The following is a 26,433-nucleotide window of genomic DNA, read 5'->3' as shown; positions in this document are numbered from 1 at the left end:
CTGAAAAATTCCTATTTGATATTTTTTAAAGATTCATTTTGTCTTCTCGTTAAAAAGTGTGTTGTGTTTCAGTTGAATTTCCAGCCGCTTTTGTTATACCCTATCTTTCTTGAGTTAATTTCATTAGAATATGTAAATAATTATCCGATAATATAAGGTTGAATTGTTAGGCTAAGCTGTAAATCACAACGAGAAATGCAAATATAAGAAACCCCGAATAAAATTAAATAAACGAAACCGTTGCGCATGAATGCATTTTAACAATGCCTCAACAAACGCATAGCAACACATCCTTGGCAACAGATAACGCTGAATGAACACAGCTGACATCTGAAAGGCACACTTTAGGTGTCTGGTGTCGTGATTTCATTGTCGCTCGTGTCTTGGGGCTGCATCAGTCCGACGCCTTTTGTGCCATCTCAAGTACAGCGCATTGTTTGTTGTGGTAACCCGGGGGTGCTGCTCAAAGTAAAAGGGGATATGCGTTTATAGGCAAGAGCCAGCAGTTGCCAGCTGCGTTCTGCGGAGACAGGCGAGGCGAAGGAGGACAGGCCAGTTTAGACAAGTTTTCTTCCATAAAAGACTGCAGCTAGTTGAAGGTAGGAAAGATGGATGTTAAGATAGATCGTTTGACAATTAATTTTAAAATGTGTTTACCCAATTTAAGTCCGGCCTGTATGCTAGTTGTTGTAGGCATAGGGCTGGTCTAGAATTCTACCACAGTGTTGAAACACAATATTTGGGTTAGTGTTTGGGTGAGGGTGGTTCAAGTATTTTTATTTAATATTATTGCTTAACCTACCCAAACCAAACCTAAAAGATAACCCGCACCCTACCTAATGTTTGTTGTAGTAGGATTAGAACAGTGCCGTAGGTACTGTGTTTTTTGCTGTACGGATTACCCACAAAATATGATATTTTTAAGTATTTGTATTGAGTTTCCCTATCTGATTGAACTGATGTGATTGTTAAACTTAAAAAATACTTTTTTGTTTACCGAAGCCTAAATAGCCTATATATATGTTTTTTTAGTTTAAAACTTGAATTCTATTTCATTTTTGACCATTCAAATTTAATATTACAACTATAAGAGCCATCCATCATTAGTGTAATAAATATACAACTTTGGGTTAAGCAGAACTTGAAGATTACCTATAGAATTATGTTCAAAATTGGCTGTATTTATTTAGTTTTTTTTTGTGTTTGAGATTATAACATACTTTAAGTTTTGATAGTGATTCCATGCTATAGAAATTTAGATCTCTTATTAATCATTGCAAAACAACATCAAAAATGGGATGTGGGCAATCTAAGGATGCAGTAAAGGCAATTCAAATCCAGGATGGTGAAGTGGTAAGTAAAACTTTCTTACTGTCCATATACAACTATTGTAAATAGAAAATCAAAATAAGTGTAAACTAGCAGCATACTCGGCCTGGCCTTTTTTTCAGAAAAAAAACGGTTCAGAATTTATTGTTTAACAAAAACTTGTTATTTTACTATATTATCATGTAAAATAGGAATGCGTATTTCAATAAACAAATGTAATACTTTCTAAAGTATATTGACGAAGATTGTACAAAAAGTTTATTCCACAGCAAATCAAGGGGAAAAATTTTCCTTGAAAAGGTTTCTTTACCTGGCTTCTCTTTTTTGATTTTATTAAAAAGTTTTAACTACAACTTTTTCATTGAACATTTTATTAACAACTTTCAGAGAAGTAAAAGTGCAAAATCCAAAAAAATTAAGGTGTCATCTTCTGATCAAATCGTAGCTAATGAAGAAAATGCAATCCAAGTTGGAGGTCCGAAAGCAACTTCAGCAAAAAGCAGAGACAGTGGCATAGAAGAAATGGTAGCCAATGTTTTATCTTAACGTTGAAAGTGAATTTCTCGTACGGCTCTAACAAATTATTAAACACTTTATTTTAGGATTTTAGCAGCACAGACGACATAATAACTGAGGACTCCAATCCTCATTTAATAAAAGATGTTGAAAACCATCAACGACCATCCACCCCAAGTAAATTACCATGATTTTGTAAAGTTTCTAAATATTGCATGCATAGTAGTGGAGATATACAAACTATAGAAATGGTGGTAGTTTATTTAGTGAATCTTCTTGCATGCATACTTGAACTATGTTATTTTTTGCTGTGTTTATTTTAAGTAGAATTAGCTGATATGGACCCATATCTTAACCCCAGATTTTGAACTAGTTGGGACACAGTTCAACCCCAAAAGTGCTGGTAGGGAGAGAATGAGATCAAAGGCAATCCTGCAGGAACTAGAAGCAGAAGGCCTTATAACAGGCGAGACTTGCACACACAATACTAAATTAAAAAAATTCTTGTGAAAGGTTATAAATGCCTGAGACAAAACTATAACGTATTGACTACAAAGTAATGTGGTAAATCAAGAGGTAAATATAAACATGTATACATGTTGTATATAGATCAATATTAGTGAGCTAAAATATAAATTTGGGATTTTTTTTGGCATGCCTTACATCAATTTATCTTTATCAGGGACAAAAGTACAGAAAGGTGGTGCTGCGTTCGAGGTAAATGTTGGACCTCTTCAGCCTCTAGAACCACTCGCTCCAATTCGACGCCCTCCGCCCAGACTTGAAAGATTAAAAAGCGAAAAGACAACACTAACTAAGGAAGATTTAGAAAAGAAAATGAATGATGTCGAAGAGAGGCGAAAGGTATTAACACTTTAGGCCCGATTTTGACAAAATATTTTCTTCTAAACCTAAACAAAGACCATTGATAAGCATTATAAGTTCCACCAAGGAAAAAGCTATGTGATTATAAATTATTTTGGAAACTTATATTGCAACTAAATTCAAGCTTGAATCAAGAAATATTTTAATGAGCAGGTACAACTAATCTTGCTGCAATCTATTCTGGTAAATAATTTGTTTTCTATGTAGAAAACAATTGAAAAGAAGAAAAGTCGTCTGGCATCTCAACTGGCAAAAGATCAAGATATGGCAAGGAGAATGCATAAAAATCATGAGGTAAAAACGAAATGGATTCTTGACAAATAGTCAAAAACGTCCACTTTAAAACCTTTGAGCTCGCCTAATCTCCCAAGAGGGTTATTAGCCATTGTCGAGTAAGGACATGCCTGAGAGTTTTATTTCATGTGGTGCTTGCTCACACCAAGTGCTATGAATCACCGTATTATTTTTTATGTAGTCAGTTAATCTTCTTAGTTAAGTGCTCATCATGACATGTCGATGACCCATGTGGGGCCAATTATTACACAGACCTAATATGTACAAACCACTATACCTTATGTAGGTATGTATTGGTTTGGGCTTAAACAATTGAATGTCTTATGTCTACAGACAGCACGATTAATCAGTTGCACCATAATTCCGCCTGACATATGTACTGGCATATGTTTTAATGTGCTTTACGGTCAATTTACAGCCATAATCATGAAATACAAGGAAAACTTTAACTGGTTTACAGCACAAATTTCTTAAATTAATTTTTAAACGTCTAAAAGGCAATTTCAAGTTTTAAAGCCCGTTCAAGTTTAAAAAAAAATTTTGAAAAAAAAAAACGCTTGTTGCTTTATATTACTTTGGTTTATGAATAAATAAACGCTGCTGACTTATAGTCGATGCCTTTAAACAAGCAAAAACATGTCACGCATCTGTACATTTTTTGCTTCTAATTCCAGCACGACTCGGCAGACAACGCCGATCACGTAACGTGGAAACCCGACGAGTCGGCGCCAGATAACGGACAAGGCGAGAGAATACAGCAAAACAAGGCTTCGGTGTTTGATGCTAGCAGCTTGGAGAGCCTGGAAGACGACAGGTCGACATTGCCCGCCGAAAACAGCGCCCTCTCGCGGAACGATTCTCCTTCGCGATCCAGTGTCAACGCGTGACGTCATACTCGTATCGATACGCACTCGGTGTACAGACATAGACATTGCACTGGCCACCGAACACATCGAATCACCAATTTACGTTAGCGCGTAAACCTGTAAAATATAATAAAATGCTTAAGAGTATAACGCAACAAAGCAGTAAAAAACTTTTCTTTACCGTCCCATGTGTACCATACCAGCAAACTGAGATTTGTAATTATTTATTGTCGCCTTGCGTGTGTTTGTTTTGCTTTTCTTGCATTTATTTTCGTCCCAGCCTTCCTTCCCGTCTTACCTATACATGAACGACCGGGTTCTCCACGCAGTGTTACATGCAATACTTGCAAACTAGAGCGTATTTATTTCACGGACGAAATGCTAAGCTTCTCGCCTGCTGGCAACAGAGATATTTGTGGATAAATTTTACACTTTTACGCGGGTCTTTCTTACCTGAAATAAAATCTAATTAATTTGTATTTCGCAAACCGTTTTACCAAGGGCTACCTTTAAAGCAGGGCTGCGGAGTCGGACTCGGGACTCGAGTAAGACTGCGTAAAACTACCAGAGTCCCGAGTCCGACGTGCGCATGCGCAGTATCAAATTTTACAACTGTTAAGGCGGCAAACTGTAAGTTGTAAAAGTGTAATAGCAAATCGTGAATTATTTTTAAACCATGTAATGCGGGTAGATCAATTATGACACCAATATGAGTGGATTGCAGAAAATCCACCTTAATTTACTTGCGTAAATGGGTAAAATACAGGCTGTAGAGTCAGAGCTGGACTTGGGACTCGACCAAATCTTAATTTGGCCGGAGTCGGACTCGGGTGTATTTTTTTGGCCGGAGTCGGGCTCGGGTTGTTTTTAACCGACTCCGCAGCCCTGCTTTAAAGCAATAAAATATATTTATTAACAATTAAAAGAAAGACGGCATAGGCCATTTTTCACGTGGTATAGGCTACCCCATTTGCTTCCTTAAAATAATAATAAAAGAAATTAACTTTAAATATGTTGCGCGAATCTCCTAAAATGGCCGGTTCGACAACCACTGACATGGTGGACCAAATGAATCGTAATATTCGATTAGATCTTTTATATTTTAGAAAAAAGATTTTCCTTATAACAAGTATAAATCTACATCGTGGGTTCTTAAACAGGGGTCGGTGGACTTCGTTTGGGGGTCCATGAAGGCCTAGTTAAAATCTACTGACCTACATATAGTAGCAACATATTGGATAACCACCAGCGCCGGATTAGCTAAGTGCGGGGCCTGTAGCAGATTGATATGATTTACAAATAATTACCGGAAAGTAATTAAATATTTTACAGATTTAATTTACATTCTACCAGGGCTGCGGAGTCGGTTAAAAATAACCCGAGTCCGACTTCGGTCAAATGTGGGATTTTGTCGAGTCCCGAGTCCGGCCCTGACCCTACAGCCTGTATTTCACCAATTTACGTAACTTAAATAGTGGATATTCAGCAATCCACTTACAGGGGTGTCATACAATTCATCCACTCACAATACATGGTTGGAAAATATTCCATCATATGCTATTCTACCTATACAATTTCCAGTTGGCGGCCATATCAGCTTAAAAATTGGTACTGCGCATGCGCATGATTTGGGAATCGGGTAGTTTTACGTGGTCTTACTCGAGTCCCGAGTCCGACTCCGCAGCCCTGCATTCTACAACAACAAAAGTCAAAAATTTGTTTAGAATGTAATGTTTTATTTGCAAGGAGAAATATATAGACGCATTTGATGCAATTTAGCAATTATTTCAGATGAGTTCAGTGACTTCAGAACGTCATTTTCAATATTCGAAAGAGTTAAATAGTGTAGCCACTCTTTCCCCATTGTGTTTCGCAGATAGGTTTTAATTCAACTTACATTTACACGAATTAGTTGCCATCATACATAGACAAAGGCGTAACAATTTGTCAATATTAGAAAACGTTGACTAACCGTTCGTATTGCGTCACATTGCATCAAAAGTGGCGTGATTATGTGATTATTTTAGTTCGCGTTTATCAATTCTAGTTGTGCGATAAACCAACAATAGGTATAACTTAAATGTGGTCCAACTATTGATAGGTTTAGAGTTTTGACCAGGGCTGGGGAGCCGGAGCCGGAGCTGGAGCCCGGAGCTCGGAGCTAAGCATTTTCTCTGGAGCCAGAGCCGGAGCCATTGTTATTATTTTTGTGGAGCCGGAGCCGGAGCCGGAGCCGGAGCCATTTTTATTATTTTTGTGGAGCTGGAGCCCCAGCCGGAGCCCTTTTTATTATTTTTGTGGAGCTGGAGCCATTTTTCAATTTGTGGTGCTAAAGCTAAGAAATTATATTTTGTTCTATCTCCAATGTTAGTTAGCCAAAAGCAATTTGTAAAACTTGCCATTGAATAAGTGACTGGTGGCACCGGAGCTGGAGCCGGAGTCATTTGGGTGTGTGTTTGATGGCTCCGGGGCTGGAGCCGGAGCCAAAGGATATGAGTTTTACTACTCCGGAGCTGGAGCCGGAGCCAAAGGATTATGTTTTACGACTCCGGAGCTGGAGCCGGAGCTAATGTTATTTTGCGGTGGCTCCCCAGCCCTGGTTTTGACCAGTGTTTCTTAATTATAGGTGAATGGTTCACCCCAGGATGAATAATTTTTTGCAGGGGTGAATAAGGGTGAACCGTCAGAAATGGATTATAGCTTGTGAGTAGGGCGGATATTCCGGGTGTTGTTTGTGTCCTGTTATAGAGACGAGATAGTTTTATCATATCATGAGACAAGGGTGAATGAAATCTGTGGATAAATGCTAAGGGGTGAATAAAACTAAAAAAAGTTTAAAAAGCACTGGTTAGACAAACACGTCGTCAACATGCATCAGCTGTTAAACCTTTGCAACATGTTTTCCGCTCCACATTCCGCCAAAAAATTGGTCTGCAGCATAAATCGGATTACTGACGACTATAAGCAGAGCGTTCGATAGAAAAAACATCGACGTAGTCGGACTCGGGATTCGAGTAAGATTACGTCTACCCGAGTCCCGAGTCCGACATGCGCAGTACCAAATTTAAAACTTGATATGACCGCCTACTGAATTTGTAAAGGTGAAATAGCGTAACTTGGCGGAATACAGGCTGTAGACTTGAGTCAGGGCCGGACTCGGTACTCGACGAAATCGCACATTTGATCGGAGTCGGACTCCGGTTTATTTTTTTAACCGGAGTTGGACTCGAGTTATTTTTAACTGACTCCGCAGCCCTGATGCGAAGTACCAAATTTTAAAATCTTGCCGCCAACTGTAAACTTTAAAGGCAGAATATAGCATATGATAAAAATTTTCCAACCATGCATTGTGGATGAATTATATGTCACCCTTATGCGGTGATTGCTTAAAATCCACCTTAATTAAGTTATGTAATTTGATAAATTACTGGCTGTAGAGTCGGAGCCTGATTCGGGGCTCGACGTAATCGCACATTTGCCGGAGTCGGACTCGGATTATTTTTAACCGACTCCGCAGCCCTGCTTGGTATAAAGGCTGAAAAGCGTCGACGAAGTATTTGCAAAGTAGGGGGCACATTATTGTGTTCGTGACAGCACTCGATCAAGGCGGTTGCCTCCAGCTGAAATCACTGTTTTTTAAGTTTACAATAATTAGGAAGGGACAAGATGTTCGGACTAGTAATTAAATCTTCAACTATAATACTGTCCTACGCCATTTCAGTTTCCAAGCCAAAAAAACTTTCAAACTATGTTCTACTTTGCACAAAAACGTCTTGCTCACAAGCGCGGGGCCCATAGCAGCTGCTACATCTGCTAGTATGTTAATCCGGCCCTAATAACCACATAGAAATAGGTGTACCGAAGTTTTACATAGACCTTAAGTGTTGGAGGTCTTCGGTAACGGGATGAAGAGAGTTTGATTTGCGAGTTGGGCGGTGTAACAACCTTTCGCGGATTCGCGGCAGTAACGTTTCGCGTTTTCTCGTTGTTTTTAGCTTATTTTGTTTCACGTGTTAAAATCAAGACGCATTTCAATTTCAATTTATCCATTCTAGCATTCCGTTTTTCTTTTAGTAGGTATTGTTAACGTCTCCTCTTCAAGCTCGATTGAGCAATAAAAATATATAGTTTGCAAGCTAAAACTCCAATCACGACATAGATTACACAGAGGATTCTTATTTTGCACATAGTAACGGTGGTAAATATATATAATATGTATAACATTAACATGACGATTTCGAAATAGACAACAAAAGGAAAATAATCATATCACAACGGAAAATTGTTGCGGAAAATAGCACACCGCGAGATGTGGTAAATCGTGGTACAGTTTCAAATCAAATCTTACAACAAGAAATACCATGTACTTCTCGAATTATTATGAATAAGACATTTTATTTATACTTCGCCCTATTGGTTGATGCTTTTATTCAGTTAATGCCATATTAAAGCTAAATAGAAACTAATAATTCCAATGTCGTACGTACAAGCGACACAACAAGTTTTGTGCGAATACAGTTGTCGAAAAGATAACAGAGAATCAATCAAAAGGAAGAAAGTGCGAATATCTCTTTGTTGTCCAGCGCCAAATTATCTTGAAAACTGTATCCATAAAACCAGAATTTTAGTTCACACACGCAAGAGTGCAGGTCATCACTGATAAATTTCACAGAATTAGGGAAAAAAGCTTTTAAGATCCAAAACAGACGCGTCATTTGGACGGCATTAGGGGGTTCCACGACATAAAATAAGTGGGGATTTGTGAGTACAAAAACGGTAATTCATGAAAAAATCAACTAGGGAGCAAATGTTTACGTTTAGGAACAGTGGAGGAATGTAACTGAGAAATTTCTTGTTTCACCAAAACTATGAAAAACTGTACCAGCGTACATATAATAATTGCAGAGTAGGCTTCTGTTTGACAAATTATTCAATGGGTGGTTTTAGAAGGTGCATGAATTTCAACACATAAGACAAGGAATGATTTTCGACTTATTGTCAACCAACAACAAAAATGCACAACGGCGTTTTTATACCGAATATGCGTTTCCAATCCATATACGACCATAAGTAAAAGTGATTGCCTAATGATGAAGAAAATTAACTGCATTCAAGGATTTTTACTTAAAATGTGTGTTATGTAACAGTTCAAAATAGAGTAAAGCGGGGCTTGTTTTCAAGAAAAGTTAAAAACAAATCATCTCATACAGCAACTCCAGCAAGCATAAGAACCCCGTGAATTGGGTGAAAATATGAATGAGTATGCGTCTTTGCTAAGATCTGTTTACTTATATAAATTTGTCGATTTTTCGCCAGACCATTTGAAAACGAACAATTCTGAAACAACCGAAAGCGACTTAATCTTACAAAACGTTAATTGCTGCCACCTATTTAATGGATGGTGAGAATTCCACTGGGATCACATCTGCATTTTATAAGGAGAAATCATTTTGCTCAGCACAAAAATAAACAAACAGCCGTCGGTAGGTATATGTTTCCAGGTGAAGTGCACTGTCTTGCGAATTAATGTATTGAAATTTAGGTAAACTAAAATTGATTCCCAAAAAGCTACGGCAATTAGGTCTAGAAAAAAGTATCCGGTAGACAAGGGAAAGTCCAAAAAAAGTGGTATTAGCATCTTAAAAAACATAGTTTTTACCTTACCCACAATGCGATTTTTGAATCTCTGGTGCGGTTGGTTATTAAGGTTTCGACCCGGCGAAAACGCACAATTGCTAGACTTAAATAGGAATAATAGGCGCGAGAGACTAAAAAAGCAAGTATCCTAAAACCAGTTCTCAATTTTTTCCCTTCACGGAAAATACAATTATGATGATGAGAATAGCGATGATGACCAGCACCAAGGCAGCGCAAATGAACTTCTTCTTCCGCGCAGAAGACTGAAAATTAAATCAGAAATTTTAAACTAACGTGTATATTTAAAACAATACTTGTATAGAAACAGCTTTACTTTTAATACAGAACTCCTGTTTTTTCTTGAAGAAGACAATGTGATAATACTTATTTTTGTTTAAAGCCAATTTTTACTATCTTTATAAAACCAAATCGGGACACTTATTTTCAATAAGATAATTTAAAAAATGACGAAACTGCCTTTATATATTAGAAAGTCAAATGTTATCAGGCTTTCGTAGAAGACCCAAGAGTAAAAAAAACAGTCACCTGACTGGCTCTTGCTTGTTTAAGTTGGACGTTTCCTTGGGCGACGTGGTCTTCAGCATGTTCCACATTCGCTTCAATGCTGTCTGTATGACAAAACAGTTTCATTTACCAAATAACAACAATTTTAATGAATTTGTCCTCAATATATTTCAATCAAAGATCTTAAGGTGAATAGAAGATAAAGATATATTGTCAAAAGCATAAAATATTATAGCAACTGGAGGTCGACAGATTTATCGTCCGATATTTCGCTCTTACCAATATATCGATATCGATCATTTTCAGCCTATATTTTATAATAAGCTTTTGAAATAGAGTTCTTGAAATGTTTTTGATTTATTTCTATTTGTGATTTACTTTATTTATAAAAAACGGCGCTTGTCAAGCAGTCCACTGTTTTTCAAATATTCTGTTCCTTCATTGAACGGGCGTTCGTAAGCGAGTCTCCTAAAGCTAGCCAGGGAAAGGCAATGCTAACTGTGCATCCTGTATTACAATTTGCCTTTAATTTACTACAATTTGATTGATAAAAATTATTTGACCATTGCTGATCAAAAGAGTCTGCTTTACAGAGTTATAGAGTCCGTTAGTGTTGAGTATCGGGGCTAATAGTGCACCGTTTTTGTTTGAATGAGAAGGTGTAAGGTATGCTGCAATCTAATGATTACTATATAAACGCATTATATATGCTTAATAGGTTTGTAAAAAATTGGATATATGAATAAGTTAAAAAAATTCGTACCGGTCGATCTCTAATAGCAACATAACACTTGGTTACACTGAAACTGATAACAATGCAAGCGTTTACCTATCATTTCTCCTTGTTCATGAACCATCGTTCCAAGGTCTTTAAATATCATGTTGACATCCAGGATGTCAGCCTTAAAGCAAATATCATAAAATGTATTTTTTTACAATAAAAACTAAAAATGTAAAAAAAAAAAAATAAAATGTTTAATTCGGTTCGACTGTTTGATTTGTACCGCTTGGCCACTTACAATGGCAAGGATGATACTCAACAGTTTGAATCAGCAGCTTTAGACATGCATCATGCAATACACAATAAAAAATTACAAAAATAAAAATACAGCAATATAAATCCCCAGTTACAGCAAACGTCCTATGTATAATTACCCTTCTATGTTATGTAATATAATATAAAGTTATTAGAGAATTTTCGAGTATTTTGGTACACAGGCAATATTTATGCAAACTATTTATAAAATTAAGCTTCAAAATTAAAATATATGTTAGCCAGAATGGTAATAATCAGGATTTTAAAGAGTTTCCACGCCAGTGGTCCTTAACCGTAGGTCCCCAATAAAATTTTATGAATCTGTCAAAAACTTTTCCTCATTAGTTATTAGACAAGTTTTTTGTTGCATTTTAGAATCCTAGCTTCAGAGAATATGTTAAGTATAAAAGCACCATGAGTGGTCTATGATTTTGCATTACTCAGCAAAATGTAAAAAAACAAAACAACTAAGAACCAGGGTTCTCCTTCTCCACCAGTGGTTCCTAACCCGAGGGTCACAATGGGTCACTATCTAGTATTCGATAAAGGAAAATTGACAAGAAGAAAACAATATTAACTAAAAGTTTGCCAGTTCGAAAGCAATCTGCAGTCCAAAATTTGTTTTTTTGTGGCATTTGCTGCAGTGAATCAGTCGTGTTTATGAAGTCACCATTATGCTTGGTTTATATCAATGAATCAAGCAATGCTTCAGACAAATTGACGAATAAAAATCATAGTGCGATGAATGCAGGCTTAAACCAAGCTTTAGCTAGTTGGGGATACTTTTAAAATAAATCCGGGAATTTTGTCCAAATTTTAAAACAATTTATCTCGAAATGAGAACATTTAACCAATTAGAATGTGATTTTAATCGACTTTTGTTTAGGCATGATTAGGGTGCACGCAAGTTTTTAAAAACTGAAAAAGGGATATCAAAAACGTTGGTAAGGTTGGTAACCACAAGTTTCTATATTTAATTTAAACCTACAAAACAAGAAGCAACATGAATACACCATAGCTTCTGAACTTTCAAATGTTTCAGGAGACTGTTTCCTACTTGCAAAAAATGGAATCAAATACATTAATTTTAGCCAACCTCCAATTGGCGAATAGCATCTTCTCTCTCTTTTATTTCCTCAAGTTCTTCAACAGTCACAGTTGTTTGCTGTACATCTTGGATGGACCTGAAAACATTTGTTAGAAGGTATCTAGATATTGCAAATAAAGAAGAATCCATGATTACATACTTAAGTGTATGAATAGTTTCCTAGTTTACCAACTATCTAACAAGATGTTACAAATCCATAACATCAACAAAAGTTGAGGCAAGTTTATTCACTTTACAAATTTAACAAAATTGCTTGCTTGTATGCCTATTAATCACTGATTTAAACATTGTTGAACGATACATACCCTTGTAAATTAATGAGGACATCGGAACCTTGCTCATTTTGGGCAGAACTGGCTGCCCTTGCTCTTGCGACACATTCTTTTTCAGCCTGTGCTGATTCTCTTTGGACAGCTTGGAAAGAGTTTAAAACATCACTGAAGTCCGCCATGAGTTTATCAGTTTGAGTTTTTCTGTGTCTCTAGAGAAACAAGACATGATTGCAAGACACTGCAAACAGTTTTACAGTGAAGTGCTAGAAAACGTAACTATGGGTAACCTTTTTTAAATTTAATGAGAATGTTGTGGAGGTAAATTTATAATTAGCTGTATTACTATTCATGGCTATATAGTTAATAAAGATTTTTGTTAAATTTTACCTGTTCTGAAGGAGGGCCACTGGACTGCAAAGCTTTAACCTCCTTAAAGTACTTGCTGACATCTTTTGCCAGATTGTTAGTGTAATGCTGACGTTGGTGTCTGTGGACGTACAAATCTTAAACTGGCAATTTGAGGACTACATATAACACTAAAAGCCAAATTGAAATTATCAAAGTCTTTTTAAGAGGTATAAGGTTTTCTAAAAAAATGAACAACAGCTGACATTTAATTATGTAGGTAAGGCCTGCACAACTCAAAATGATACAAAGCAAAAAATTAAATATGCTGGCTGCATACGGAAAGTGAAGGAATTTTTTTTGCAACAACCTTACAAAGCTCTGTTATAAATGTCCACATACGAATACTCTTAAAATCACCTGATGTTCAAGCGAACTCGTGCGCAAATATGCAGCTGAAATCCAGTCTGATTTTTTGTTTATTTAAGCTTAAACTGACAAAACTTTAGAATTGAAAGGTGACATATTGACACACAGGAGATTCATATACTGGAAATAATAGTCTGATTTAACACAAATTGCATTGACAATAACATATGGCCTGGTGTACATCTTAAAAAATAAATAAAATGTTATTATGTTCTCAAAACACTATAAGTTTTAGGGGTTGTGACTAAAGACTAGGCATTAATTATTATGGTTCATATTTTTTATTAACAACACACCATTTATACAGATTGACATTTTTTCGTGTTACACAAATATGGCTTATTGAATGTAATTTAGCAAAGAGTTGCCATAAAAGTTCTCCAAAAAATTCTAACATGGAGCATAATGATGTACAAAATGCTCTTTTCCCAAATTAGATTCAAATCATACTTACAACATTTCTCGCAAGTCCGGCGTATCTTGTCTTGAGCCCAACATATTAACCATCTGCTTGATTTCACGAACTGCAAATAAATACTGTATGAATACAATTTAGCAATCACAGTAAGTGGCTAGAGAATTTGTTTGTAACTCAGTAGCATATTATTATTTTTTGCCCGAGATCACAAATGTATCATTCTAAAGGTAGCTATTAACAAACTTTCCAGTAATACCTGTACACCAAACCAAACAATGGGCCTTGATTTACAATTATCTGAACCCTGGGAAAAAAGCTCAACCCCAGATTGCCTTATTTGAGTTTTTCCTCCTTAGAAACAGTGGGATTAATCATGAAGAAAATACAAAACTGGTAAAATCAAATTTATTGACATTAGCTGAATACCACCCTAATTAAATTGCCTCAATCGGGGCTACAACCCACTATGGAAAGCATAGCTAGCATAACCGTGAATATCTTTCAACAAACTAAACCTGAACAAAAATTTATATGCACCCAATTTTTCAAAACGTTTTAATAACAAAGTGCACAACATAGTAGCAGGGTGCATAACTGTACGGTGCATCTTGTTACATCAATTTTTGTTTGATTGTGCACTCGCAAGATCTTGTTGATGTTTGCTTTTTAGATGGACCTACAACTAACATGAATACAACCCAACTTAAATATGGTTTGGTATTAAAAAGTTTGGCGCTGGTCTAGAAACATACCACAATGCACATTATTTGGGCTAGGGTTAGCATTTTGGGTTAGGGTGGGTCGGGTATTATTATTAAATAATGAATAAAATAATACTTGACCCACCCACACCCAAATGCTAACTCGCACCCTAACCCAAATAATGTGCCTTGATTTAATAATTGCGGTAGGATTCTAGAAGAGCGCCAAAAATTTCTATAAACACTGGATGAAAACTATTAAATTGGTGAATGCAATTTTGCTTCAATTTTAACTTGGTAATCCATTTCAAAATTCACACTATTGTTTACAGAAATCTGTGAACTTTAATTTTAAAGTGTTTTCCAGCCACTTGCTATTTTATTTATTAAAATATGAATATTTAACCTCCTTTTAAATTCCTTATAAGCTATTTACCAAGTAGAAAACAGTGAAAATCTTACCATTTTGAGTAATCTTTTGTATAACTGATCCGATTTGTTGAGTTAGTCTAGTGTAATCTGCATGTGGAGAACTTCCATTGTTTTGGTAGGAATTAAAACTATCAGAGTAGCCTCCAGATCCACTAGTCAAGTCTCCCCGGCCGTAAGACATTATTCAAAAAAGAAGTTAGCACTCAAATCCAACAAACTAACTTTACTGATTGTTAAACAATTTTCAAAAAAATCACTCTGAAACAGTTTAATGTTGATAAAAACAACAACAATTTATAACTTTAAGCTTTTACAAAAAAATAATGCTAGTGTTCCAAACTGAAACTAAACAGACCCTTTGTGACACTTTGTTCCCGAAGGGTATTAAGTTAACAAAACCTGTTGTTGTTCCATATTGCAAATTTTCATCTTACTTATCCCCTTGTTTGTAAAATCATCTGTGAAAAATCACATGACAAATTGGTCCATTACGTCATCGAATGTATACATAGAAATCGAATGGTATTGTTTATGACGTCAAGTTATAATTATGAGGACTTTACTAAACTTTTGAAATAAACAATTCGATTATTAATTTAAATAAATGCAGGTCTCTAAAACACTATATTTTACATTCTTAATGTAATTAAACTGCTTGGACTGAAGAAAAAATCTTATCAGTCATTATGACTTGCTTTGTTCCAGAACATTGTTTGTCGACCGTAGTGACAACGCCTTTTTCTTTTCAGCTTCCTGCGCTAGGTCTTACTGAAAGACAGGTATAAAGCAATACGTTTCTACCTTCACTACCACAGACTGTTGAACTAAAACCTCTGTTACGCTGTGGATACTTGAAATAGTTACGATGTCGAAATACGAAGAAGATATCAAGCAACATTTAAAGCAGCACAAAATTGTATTGTATTCAAAAACCTGGTGCGGATTCTGTCATAAAGCCAAGGCTGCACTAGAAGGTTAGTCAACTTTTCCTAATTGCCTAGGTATTGTTAAAATAAATCATATTCTGCACCTAGCGAACTTTATTCTTTAAGTAGGCTACCGGTAATGAAATATGAATCCATGCAAGTATTATGGGCGCTCTTTCACTATTGTACTTAAAATTCATAAATTTTTTTTTTTCTTCAAATGCCGGATACCACAACGCATATTGTTTGGGTTAGGGTGCGGGTTAGCGTTTGGTTGAGGGTGGGTCAAGTTATTATTAATAATAAACATAATAACGTGACCCACCCTCACCCAAACGCTTACCCGCACCCTAACCCAAACAATATGCGTTGTGGTAAGCGGTATTGTTATTATTTTTTTTTGCATAACTTTTCACGTACAATAGTGAAAGAGCACCGGATTATGTAGCGTGTAGCCTTAAAAGTAGGCTAAGTAAGAAAGGAACATAAACAAACATGCCGTGGCAATCACTTTGTGGTAAAAGTTATTCCAACATTTATGTGTAGGCTTAGGTGTTTCCTGAAATTCACCCGGTTATCATGCGTGTTGTGAACTAACCGTGCAATGATACATGAGAATTAATATTGCCCAATGTGAACTATAAATATAATGCTATATTAAACGAAGTCGTTTAGCATGGTCTATATCGACCACCGGTGCAGCCGCGACGCAGTTTTTTGCCGCTATGCTAGATTTACCTACGGTACCAATGTTTTAACTTTATGTAAGTTGTTTGTGACTGTAGTCGCTTAAACCTACAAAGAGTAACGACGTAAAACTCATAAAAAGTTTTTGAAGTTAAAAAAGTTGTAGGGTTAGTTAGAGTTGCGTTAACATATATTGTATTTAATGGTATCTTCCTTTTGAGTTGGTTCTCAGAGCAGTTTATTTCTTATTTAACTAAATAATCATGTGCACGTTTTTGGAACATCGTTAATACACAAAAACATTGCGTTATGTGATTAGAAAACCACCTTAAAGATATATATAGTACTTAAAACCCTGACGGCGTCCAGGACCCAGTCGTTATAGGTATACTTTTGTTACACATAACAACCCTGTAGTATCTTGTAACATCAGGGTGTGGATGCCATGTGAGATAGGGCCAATATATTAGTTGTTTTCTGTGATGAATATAGACACGTCAGGGATTTGCCCGTTAAATCGAAAATAGATACATGCAAAAGTGCGAAATTATTTTTTGTTTGCAGACGCTGGCGCAAAAGACTATTTCGTCGTCGAACTGGACCAAAATGAGAATGGTAGCTCATACCAGGATGCTCTCTTTAAAATGACCAAGTCGCGAACCGTGCCCCAACTTTTTATCAACGGAAAATACGTAGGAGGTGGCACCGAGGCAGCAAACCTTCAGAGATCAGGCCAACTTAAACGAATGATCGAGGGGGCAAATTAAGAGTTTTTTTCATTTTACTTTTCAAGTGTAGTTTTTACAAATGTGTACATTCCTTTTATTGCTCTAGTTTTCTTTTCAAGTGTGACCGCTGTATTTCAAACCTTTTGTTTATCTGGTATGAAAACTGTAGAGTTTTTATATCTAATACTGTGTTGTATGGGATTGTTGTGTGCGACCTTTATGACGTATTGCTGTGCCTGTATATAAAGGCGACTCTTGCAGTGCTTCGTTATTCATTACTTGTGTTCTAATACGTCGCTGTGTGTCACGTACCCTGCCAGTAAATACTACCAATCTTTAAGCACCGTTTTTTTTTAGTTTTGCTATGATTAAGTTAAGAAATGATTCACCCGGACCGATTATGTATCAGTGGTTCCACGCTTTTAAAACTAACGGCAAAACGCGTGGCATCACTGTAAAGCGAATAGGCCAGGGGTGTCTAAATGTGGCACGCAACCTAATAAAAAATGGCACCCAAGCCCTCCCAAAAAAATACTAAAATTTGTTATTTAGCCAATTGCCAAAAAAGCTCAATTTGTTATTCAACCAATTGTCAGAAAATACCAAGTTTGTTATACAGCCAATTGCCATTGTTTGTTCACAATAAAAAACAATCGCGGCAATCATGACAACCAACAATAATTACTTTTAATATTGGTAACATTATACTGTGTGGAGGCTAGCATTCACATAACTTATACAGCTTGGTGTGAAGAAACAAAAGTCAGCTCACCGAGAGACACTTTGATGCAGTGATGCGCATTTCTACTAGACAGTTTTTTTTTTCAAGTTTAAATAAACGTTCTTATTTTTGGTAAAAAAACGCTTTTATGATTAAAGAGAATTGGTTCGGTTACGAAACTTTGTCACGGTAAGAAGTTATAAGATAAAAATTGGCACGCCGGCATGTTTGAGTTGGACACCCCTGGAATAGGCTATTTTCCTAAAATACAAAAAATCCGCTGACAGTTTGAGAAACACCTCTATTGATGGTCATGGTTGTTATGCGTATTACCATTGCACGAGTGAATTTTTTTAATAAAACCCAACGAACTCCTTTTTTGTACATCTAACAGAAGAGGTTTTGTATTTATGTTTGCTGACTAAAACCTTCTAGTATTATCGGAATCTCTACTCCACAAATGAAAAAATCAGTAAGATAAGTGATACACAAACTTAGTGGATATAGGTGATTGCTAGCACAGACATCCATGCGGACAATATGTGATCATGTTCGATAAAAAACTAATTTTAGCTAAGACTTAAACTATCGTAGACTTTTTTAAAGTTTAAAATGGAAAAAAAACTCGAAAATATTTACCATGAGGTTGAGCGCAGGTCTGGCAAAATAAATATTTTTTTCCGTTTTGGGATTAATTTTAGACTTTTCAGTTTGCAACAACTCTGTGCAAATATTATTGCGCCTTATCCCTGGTTACAAAAAAGGTTATTTTTTAGCTGATACAATTGGTACAAAATTGAATTACACTGTTGCTAGAAGTTTTCAATACCTGATGCCACAAAAACGATTTCGTTAAAGCGTGTGATATAAAATTACGGTGGTATTGTGCTTGCTAACAAAATACCTAAGAAATCTCAGAAGTTGAACGAATAAGGAAAAAACGAATCATCTATTAATTGGACCACATGCGACAGGTAACAGATATCAGTGGACGTTGTCCATTAAAACATTTAACCAATACAAAGGTGGTGAAAAACAAAAGTGAGCATAAAATCGTGGTTTGGGGTATTAAACAATCGGTGCAAACAAAAGAAAAACACAATACGTGAAGTGTTTCGAACAGCAGCTGAATGTCCATTTTTTACTTTCAACAAAAAAAAAACACAAGATCAAAATGAACTTTTTAACGTAAAGTTACTTTGTTGGCTAGAAAAAGAGTTTTTGCCAGCAACACAGAATACAGAGTAAACGTTGACAAAAAAAAACACTAGTCGTCGCCGAGTTCCTTTTCCATTTCCGAGTAGTTGTCAGTGTCCAACTTGGCAATCGTGATTCCAAAGTGTCCCTCGATGTCCTTAAGAACCTTCATGTCGCGTTCGTTCGACACGAAGTTAATGGCCACACCGGATTTGCCGAACCTGCCCGTGCGTCCAATACGATGCAGGTAGGTCTCGCAGTCGGGACGGCCGTGGTAGTCGACTGGGAGGTCAAAGTTGACCACCAGGGTCACCTGTTCAACGTCGATGCCTCTCGAGCAAACGTTGGTCGTGACCAAAACCCTCTCCTTGCTCTCTTTGAACCTTTTCAGGGAGAAGAAAAGACGTGGTTGTCATTTTGCCTGTACTGTTGCAAAGACTGTTTACAGACCCGTATTATTTAGTTGCTATGACGTGATACAGTTAACAATGTTTTTTTACCCAATATGCCACCTGGGCTGATGACAGAATTGGATATTGGTAAAATTGGTGGGAATCTAACACCTGATTAAAAAGTAACGAAACTATTTCGGTTATAATATTTTTCGCAATATATGCTCCTTTTTTAAGCTGTCATGGTAATTACAAAAATTTTCTAGTAATCTGATAGGGAAAAAATAAAAACTCCTAGATATAATTTGCCAATATGACTCCAGGTTAGTTTAAAGTTAAGTACAATTTTGCAAAGGAAAGGTGCTTATTATTAAAAACATCATCTAACAAACCACTAACCTCCGTAAAATGGCTGCTCGTTGTGCCACTTCAAGCTCGCCACTCAGCAGTGCTACAACAAACTTGTCCTCGCACATTTTGTTCGCAAGCCAGGAGGCTGTTTTCCTCGTTTGGCAGAATATGATTGCTTGTCCTACGGAGAGGACCCCATAAAGGTTGGTGATGGACTCATACTTTTTCTCCATGCTTGTGCACCTGACGTAATACTGCTTGATATTGTCCAGCGTTTCCTCATCTCTCCGTAACTGCAACATTCATATTAGGTAAAGGTTACATCATCTATTTCAACAATAAAAAATATATATATACATCATATATTTAATTCCACACCATGGCCCCTTATTTTAATAGACAAAATAACAAGCCTAGTTAAATGCCACAATATGTTTTTTACACAAATAGCCAAAAAACAACTAGGTTACAGTATATAACTGCCACAAGAAAGCTCTTTGATGCATGTTTTACAAATACCCTTTGCTATGTTAAAATGTATATGTCGTCAGAAATGACTTTAAATATTAAATTTGCATGTTACGAATCATGCATTGGATAAGGTAAAATTGAGAAAACATATTAAACATAGGCAATAAATATTTTTGCCTTTAAATCAGTCCTTGCAAGGGATTTTAAAAACATATAGAAAATTATTTATTTTTAGAAAGCAATTATTCAGTTTAATAAAACAACAAATGCGTCGTTATTTACCCTAATAATGTTGGGATGTTTGACAATTTGTGTAGCGAATTTCATGACGGCATCATCATAAGTAGCACTAAACAATAACATTTGGCAGTCTTGAGAAAGTTGTTTGTGCAATCTGATTGACTGGTCTTTAAATCCCTGTGTATCGATCATGACATCAGCTTCATCCAAAACAAAAACCTCTATCTTGCCAAGGTCAAAAGCCTACAAAAAAGTGCATATTTTTTATTCAAATACAAGAAAATTAGCTGCTACCCTACCTGATTTCCATAATTTTATAACAAAATATTCCTGCACTCATAAAAATTTAGTTCATAATAAAATTCAGTTTACTATCAAGATTTACTTCTTATAGGAAAGTACAAACAGGACTTGGCCAATCAGAGTTTTGCGACAAATTTTGCTCTTTAATTCAAAACTGTAAAATGTTTACCCTGTTTCTGGTCCAATCCAGCATTGTTCCAGGTGTTCCAATAACAATTTGGGATAATATTTTGGTGTGTCGGTCAACTGAGAACACAAGAAAAATCATGTGTTTAAAATAATAAATAAGCCTAATTTTTTTTAATTTTAAAGTCACACAAAAAAATTATCTAGTTTTAGAAAATTTTTAAAATGTTTATTGATAAATAACACAAGTGAATTGCTAAGTTTAAACAAAACAAAAAATACATTTACAAACTCATAAGATAAAGAGGTAGAATAACACACCTCTGTTCCCCCTGACCGCGTATCCAACCTTTAAATCCTTTAAAAACTTTCCCATCACTTCAACAGCTTTCCCTGTTTGCAGGGCAAGTTCATAGGTGGGCGACAGACAAAGACACTGGGGATAGTGCTTGTTAATATCGCAACGACTCAGCATTGTGAGCACAAAAGCAGCAGTTTTGCCAGTGCCCGACTGTGACTGGGCAATCATGTTCTCAGGAGGGTTAGCGAGAAGTAGCGGCATAGCAGTTTCTTGAATTTTCGAAGGCCGATTAAAACCCATTTTGTACACTCCCTCGAGAAGTTCCTTTTTCAAATTTAGTTCCTCAAATGACTTAACAGAATAAAGTGGGGATTGTGGGTCCCTCTGTTGCACCTGCAGCTCTTGATTGTTCTGCACCAAATTGTCGTGGAGCATTTTTTTGAGGAGAGAAGACTCTTCCTTTGACAACGGTTTTTCATAGTTCTCGTCGGGTTCGACTTTTTTAAGACTTATCGCATCAACTTTCTTTGCAAGATTTTCTTGCTGGTCAGCAGCTTCAGCCCAATTTTCACCTGACATATTTATTTAACAAAAACTAAATGCCTGTGACAAAAATTGTAAAATAACTATCTTTATGTAAACATAAGACAAGGCTTAAAGTGACAAATCATAATAGATTCCACTAATGTTGTTTGCATGTCCGAACGAGTCAGGAAAACAGCCTATATAGGCAGTCTGGAAGATATGGCAGATCTCTACTAGGTCTTGCGGGTGCACGGCGGAAAAAAATCAGGGTGACCTGGCGCAAGAAAGGTAAAGTCCATTTCAAATTTCCGGGTGAACATATTGATTTTTTGATGCCATCTGTATTGCATAAATTGCAATGTAAACATATGCCAATGTAACAAATAATGCGTTTTACATATTAGGGTTGCAGTTTAGATTTTTTCGGAGTGCACTTGCCATACTTTCCACAGACCACCGTGGTATATAGGGAATCCCGGAGGCTATTTATCCAGAAAAATAATTGTTATGGATAAGAAAAAAGCTTATTGAAGGTTTAGTGTATTGTAACAAATAGGTGTATGCGTTCCTAGGAGTTCTGGCAAATTAAATTAATAAAACTAATATTGCTAAATTACAACGCGAACGATTTATTTGTATAATAATATCCATTAAAAACTATAGAAACGTGTTTCTCAACCTATTTGTATTAACGGACCCCCTTTGTTGGCCTTCACCCTAATGTTTTTTAAATGTAGGTGTTATAATATCTCCCAAATTAACCTTTTGTTTGATACGCTTTGGGAAATATTCATGAAAATAACAGGATCAACCCTACTACACAAATAGAGCACAAAAATTCGGAATCTTTGACCGACATTCTGCAAACGCTTTCGGGAACCCCGGTTAGGAATCTCTGTTGTAGAGTTAATGCAATTATTTGGACGGAAGGGCGAGGCGAAGGTTTAAGAAAAATATAAATAACAAAAAAAAATGTTATAACACGCCCGAATATAGGATTATTTACGTCGCGATAAAGCACAAACTTGACGACTTCTATTATAATTTTCAAAATTACCATTGTCATTCCGTTCAAAATTGGTAACTCAAAGACGAGGCGTGATTCGTCATATTATGATGTCATTAAGTAAAGAAAAAAAATGTTAGTTTACCACATAATAGTATTGTAGAACTAACAAAATATATCCAAATGGTAATTGTTTTGATGTATTACGTTTTTGGACTATTTATTTAATCTCCATTTTAAAAACAGGAGCATTGAAATTCTCTTATTATTTATCACTGTCGCCTACAGTATATAACTGTTTAAACAATTGTGTGGTATGCGCATTTTTCCATATGGTCGCAGGTAATCTCCCCGTAACTGCAAATCTTCGCGCGACGCACGTTTTAACAAGAAAATCGTGTTAAATTTAATATTGTTAAAGATAGTTCAAAATGGATTCGCAGCAAGAAACTGCAGTTAAGAATATTCAAATTGACGGTTTGGTAAGTATAACAATATTATTAGTTGTCAAATATCGCCGTGTACTTTTCATAAAGTCTCAAATCAACAATCCTAATTTGTGAACTTGTTGTATACGCAGTTAAAATCATTAAACATTTAATGTTCTGACATTGACCTATAAACAATCACGCTTTCTATTTTTGGCGCTGGTCTAGAATCCTTTCACATTTTCGTCCGGGGGTTTATATTGCTAACAATTTTTGGGTTAGGGTGAGAGTTTGGGTTGGGGTTGGTTCAAGTATTATTTTTTATTATTTATATTTACATATTTATTATGCCTTTCTTGCAATTTCAACTGTGACAACTCGTATCGTTAGTGTTAAAATCAATGTGGTAGAATTGTAGACCAGCGCCCTATTTTTATCTTGTTATATATATTCTTTGTTATTTTGCTTATACTGTACTGAAACATTTTTTATCTAAAAATTGATTTTTTGTAAATATCAGGTGGTTCTCAGAATTATCAAACACTGCGAAGAAGACAGTGGTGGACCTGAATTAGTTCAAGGAGTTCTATTAGGTCTAGTTGTGGGCGACACACTTGAAATTACCAATTGCTTTCCTTTTCCAAGAACAAATGAAACTTCAGACTTTGATGAAGGTTAGTTTTGCCATCAATAATGTTGACGTTCATAGAAAAATGACCAAACTTGCAGAGAATTTATAATACTAAATATAACTGCAAAATCTAACAGTTGTATTAATTTATTTCGTATTATATATATCTATTCTGACATAGTATAAATCCGATTGTTTGCTTTAATCAAATGTTGATCATTTAATTATCAACAGATTGCGATTTCTTGTAACATGCAAAATAAGGATCATTTATTTTTTAAATGATTTTTTGTTGTGCAGTTCAATATCAAATGGACATGATGAGGTCTCTAAGACATGTAAACATTGACCATCTTCATGTGGGCTGGTATCAATCGTCAAATCATGGAAACTTTATTAATAGAGCCTTTCTTGATTCCCAATTCTCCTATCAATCTGCCATTGAAGAATCTATTGTTCTTATCTTTGACCCAATAAAAACAAGCCAGGGATGCCTCTCTTTAAAAGCATACAGGCTAACTCCAAAAATGATGGAAATTTATAAAACCAAGCAGTTCAATTATGACTCGTAAGTTAATATGTAATTGATTTTGCCATGTTCACATTGTAAAAGAAAAAAATTAGAACAGTGTAGGTTTTGAATTGTAATTTTATTTTATTGTAGCGATACTCTGTTACCATTTTATTCCACTGCTATATTGTCCATTTTACTTTTCTTGTTAGTTGCTTAACAGATTTTCAACCAATTTAATCCATGAATTTGTTTGCTCTTCAGATTGAAGAAAGAGGGTCTTACTTTTGATCAAATATATGAAGAGGTTCCGATCAGGATTCGAAACTCCCCTCTCATCAACATGCTGCTGCTTAAGCTAAAGAAGGAGAATCCAATTCCAAACAAAGTGGAATACCTTAATCTATCTCATAGGTACAATTAACAAACAAAGTTTAATTAATAAAAATGTTGCAAAGGTTAAAATTACTGATGTTTAATTGGCATTGCTAAAATCAGTGGTAGGCAAACTTTTTTGGTCATGGCCAAAGTACTTTTTTCATAGCTATTGAAGGCCCACAGCGAAACAGTGGCGGATTCAGAATATTTGATTTTAAGGTGAAATATTACCCGGCGCTTCATTCCTAAAACACTGCCATATCATAATGTAAAACATACTATAAAACAAAGAATATAAGCGCTAAACAATTTAGGTTGGCCAAAAATATAGTTTGACAGGCTCTCAGGACCATATATGGCACATGGGCCATTCCAAGCTGAGCCAATTTAAAAATTCTTTGCCACACAAACTTTTAAAATAAAGTGCAATGAATGTATGGCTATCACACGACCCACAATTACATTATAACACTTAGCTATTCAAAAGTAACTCGCAGCCAACAGTTTGCTGGCCACTGAATACAGTTTGCCGACCACTAAATAGCATATGTATATTGTATACATAGCAATAGCATATTTTATATTTAGTTCATCATTGGAACGTCAGCTTCATCTCATGATGTCATCAGTTGATGAGGTCACCCAGGAAGGAGGCAAATTCATCCAATACCAGCGGTCAGCTGCAAAGCAGCTTCAAAACAAGCTACTCCATGTTCAAAGAAGACAAACTGAAAATGCTGCCAGGGTTCAGAGAGGGGAGACTGCTCTGCCCGAAGAGGATGCCAGCAAGTTGTTTAAACCTGTCCCTCAGCCGCCTAGGATTGATGCATTGCTCGCAGCAGGTTTGTATTACTTGTATAGACAGTAGTTTGCATGCATCAAGTGAGAAATCGTTGATCCTAATAAGTAAAAACAAAGGCACAGTTTCTAATCCACAGATTTTTTGTAGCTATGCTTACCAAGTTAAATAAAGACAAAAAATATTTATGATCCATGACAATCAATGAGCCAAGAGCAATAGAAATTAGTACATTGAGGACCAGTAACTTATAAAACATTTAAAAAAGTTTCTCTTGCACAAAGCCGGATACCTTTGCATTAAAATATTTCCTGTATTTTTCAGATTCAGATGTAAATAATGATACAAGTGTGACACTTTAGTTAAAATATTTCTTATCACTTACTGGATAAAGCTAGTCTGAATAATATAATATATCTGTTAATACGTGATCTCAGTATCTGAAATATAAACCATTAACAAAAGTCTCTCCTGCACAAAGCTGGAAAATTTGCGTTAAAATATTTTGTGTGGGCATTTAAAAAAATTTAATAATTCGGACATACTCTGTAGTCTGTACACCATATAATGTTCCTAATTCTAGTGCTATTGTTTTTTGTCATTTGAAATAACTCCTATGCTCATCAATATTGCTAGTCTTACAAATTTATGTTTGGTATTAAATTTGCGATTTTTTTTATATACTTGTAATAGTAAACTTTAATATTGCATATAAAATTTTCTCTGTTTAAAAAATTCCTTTTATAATAGGGCAAGTGTCAGCGTATTGCGACAAAGTGTGCAACTATTCCACACAAACCCTTGGCAGAATCTTCATGGCTCAAGCAATGGACAACAAGGATTAGGAAAATATTATGCTTGTTTTATTGTTGGATGATAGTGGTTTTGTATGGAGAAAATATAAGAAAAAGACAAAATG

General features: G+C 35.7%; 5 protein-coding genes across 7 annotated transcripts; 3 read left to right on the top strand and 2 right to left on the bottom strand.

Moving 5' to 3' along the window:
* The first annotated feature begins 598 nt into the window (after positions 1-598).
* LOC146147077 (uncharacterized) lies at positions 599-4,367 on the top strand. Of its 2 annotated transcripts, none has more exons than XM_083387558.1 (7): positions 599-1,353; positions 1,717-1,854; positions 1,932-2,022; positions 2,219-2,311; positions 2,528-2,709; positions 2,938-3,024; positions 3,699-4,367. In XM_083387558.1, the coding sequence occupies exons 1-7, from the start codon at positions 1,294-1,296 to the stop codon at positions 3,909-3,911; spliced, it is 864 nt and encodes a 287-aa protein (XP_083243684.1). In that variant the 5' UTR covers positions 599-1,293; the 3' UTR covers positions 3,912-4,367. The 2 variants fall into 2 exon arrangements, with proteins under 2 accessions (XP_083243684.1, XP_083243683.1); XM_083387557.1 differs by having other exon boundaries at positions 2,207-2,311.
* Positions 4,368-9,053: 4,686 nt separating this feature from the next.
* On the bottom strand, positions 9,054-15,217 carry LOC146147076 (syntaxin-7-like). The gene is made up of 8 exons (XM_083387678.1): positions 14,824-15,217; positions 13,697-13,766; positions 12,856-12,955; positions 12,502-12,677; positions 12,185-12,272; positions 10,882-10,954; positions 10,074-10,156; positions 9,054-9,790 (listed from the first exon to the last, which is right to left on the bottom strand). Exons 1-8 carry the CDS (start codon positions 14,972-14,974, stop codon positions 9,689-9,691), a joined length of 843 nt encoding a protein of 280 aa, XP_083243804.1. The 5' UTR covers positions 14,975-15,217; the 3' UTR covers positions 9,054-9,688.
* A 321-nt stretch (positions 15,218-15,538) lies between these two features.
* On the top strand, positions 15,539-17,474 carry LOC146147075 (uncharacterized). Its single transcript, XM_083388305.1, has 2 exons — positions 15,539-15,767; positions 16,971-17,474. Exons 1-2 carry the CDS (start codon positions 15,659-15,661, stop codon positions 17,171-17,173), a joined length of 312 nt encoding a protein of 103 aa, XP_083244431.1. The 5' UTR covers positions 15,539-15,658; the 3' UTR covers positions 17,174-17,474.
* Positions 17,475-18,414: 940 nt separating this feature from the next.
* On the bottom strand, positions 18,415-21,834 carry LOC146147074 (ATP-dependent RNA helicase DDX19B-like). Its single transcript, XM_083387685.1, has 5 exons — positions 21,257-21,834; positions 20,979-21,055; positions 20,549-20,749; positions 19,844-20,088; positions 18,415-19,435 (listed from the first exon to the last, which is right to left on the bottom strand). Exons 1-5 carry the CDS (start codon positions 21,813-21,815, stop codon positions 19,123-19,125), a joined length of 1,395 nt encoding a protein of 464 aa, XP_083243811.1. The 5' UTR covers positions 21,816-21,834; the 3' UTR covers positions 18,415-19,122.
* On the top strand, positions 19,853-26,406 carry LOC146147073 (eukaryotic translation initiation factor 3 subunit H-like). 2 transcript variants are annotated; one of them, XM_083387686.1, is made up of 7 exons: positions 19,853-19,892; positions 23,215-23,249; positions 23,716-23,869; positions 24,127-24,394; positions 24,602-24,751; positions 25,304-25,557; positions 26,265-26,406. In XM_083387686.1, exons 1-7 carry the CDS (start codon positions 19,853-19,855, stop codon positions 26,357-26,359), a joined length of 996 nt encoding a protein of 331 aa, XP_083243812.1. In that variant the 3' UTR covers positions 26,360-26,406. The 2 variants fall into 2 exon arrangements, with proteins under 2 accessions (XP_083243812.1, XP_083243813.1); XM_083387687.1 differs by lacking the exon at positions 19,853-19,892 and having other exon boundaries at positions 23,115-23,249.
* The last annotated feature ends 27 nt before the right edge of the window (positions 26,407-26,433 follow it).

Source organism: Ascidiella aspersa, chromosome 4 (genome assembly GCF_963924565.1).
Source record: "Ascidiella aspersa chromosome 4, kaAscAspe10.2, whole genome shotgun sequence".
Lineage (NCBI taxonomy): Eukaryota > Metazoa > Chordata > Ascidiacea > Phlebobranchia > Ascidiidae > Ascidiella > Ascidiella aspersa.
This window is presented reverse-complemented; position numbering and strand designations above follow the sequence as displayed.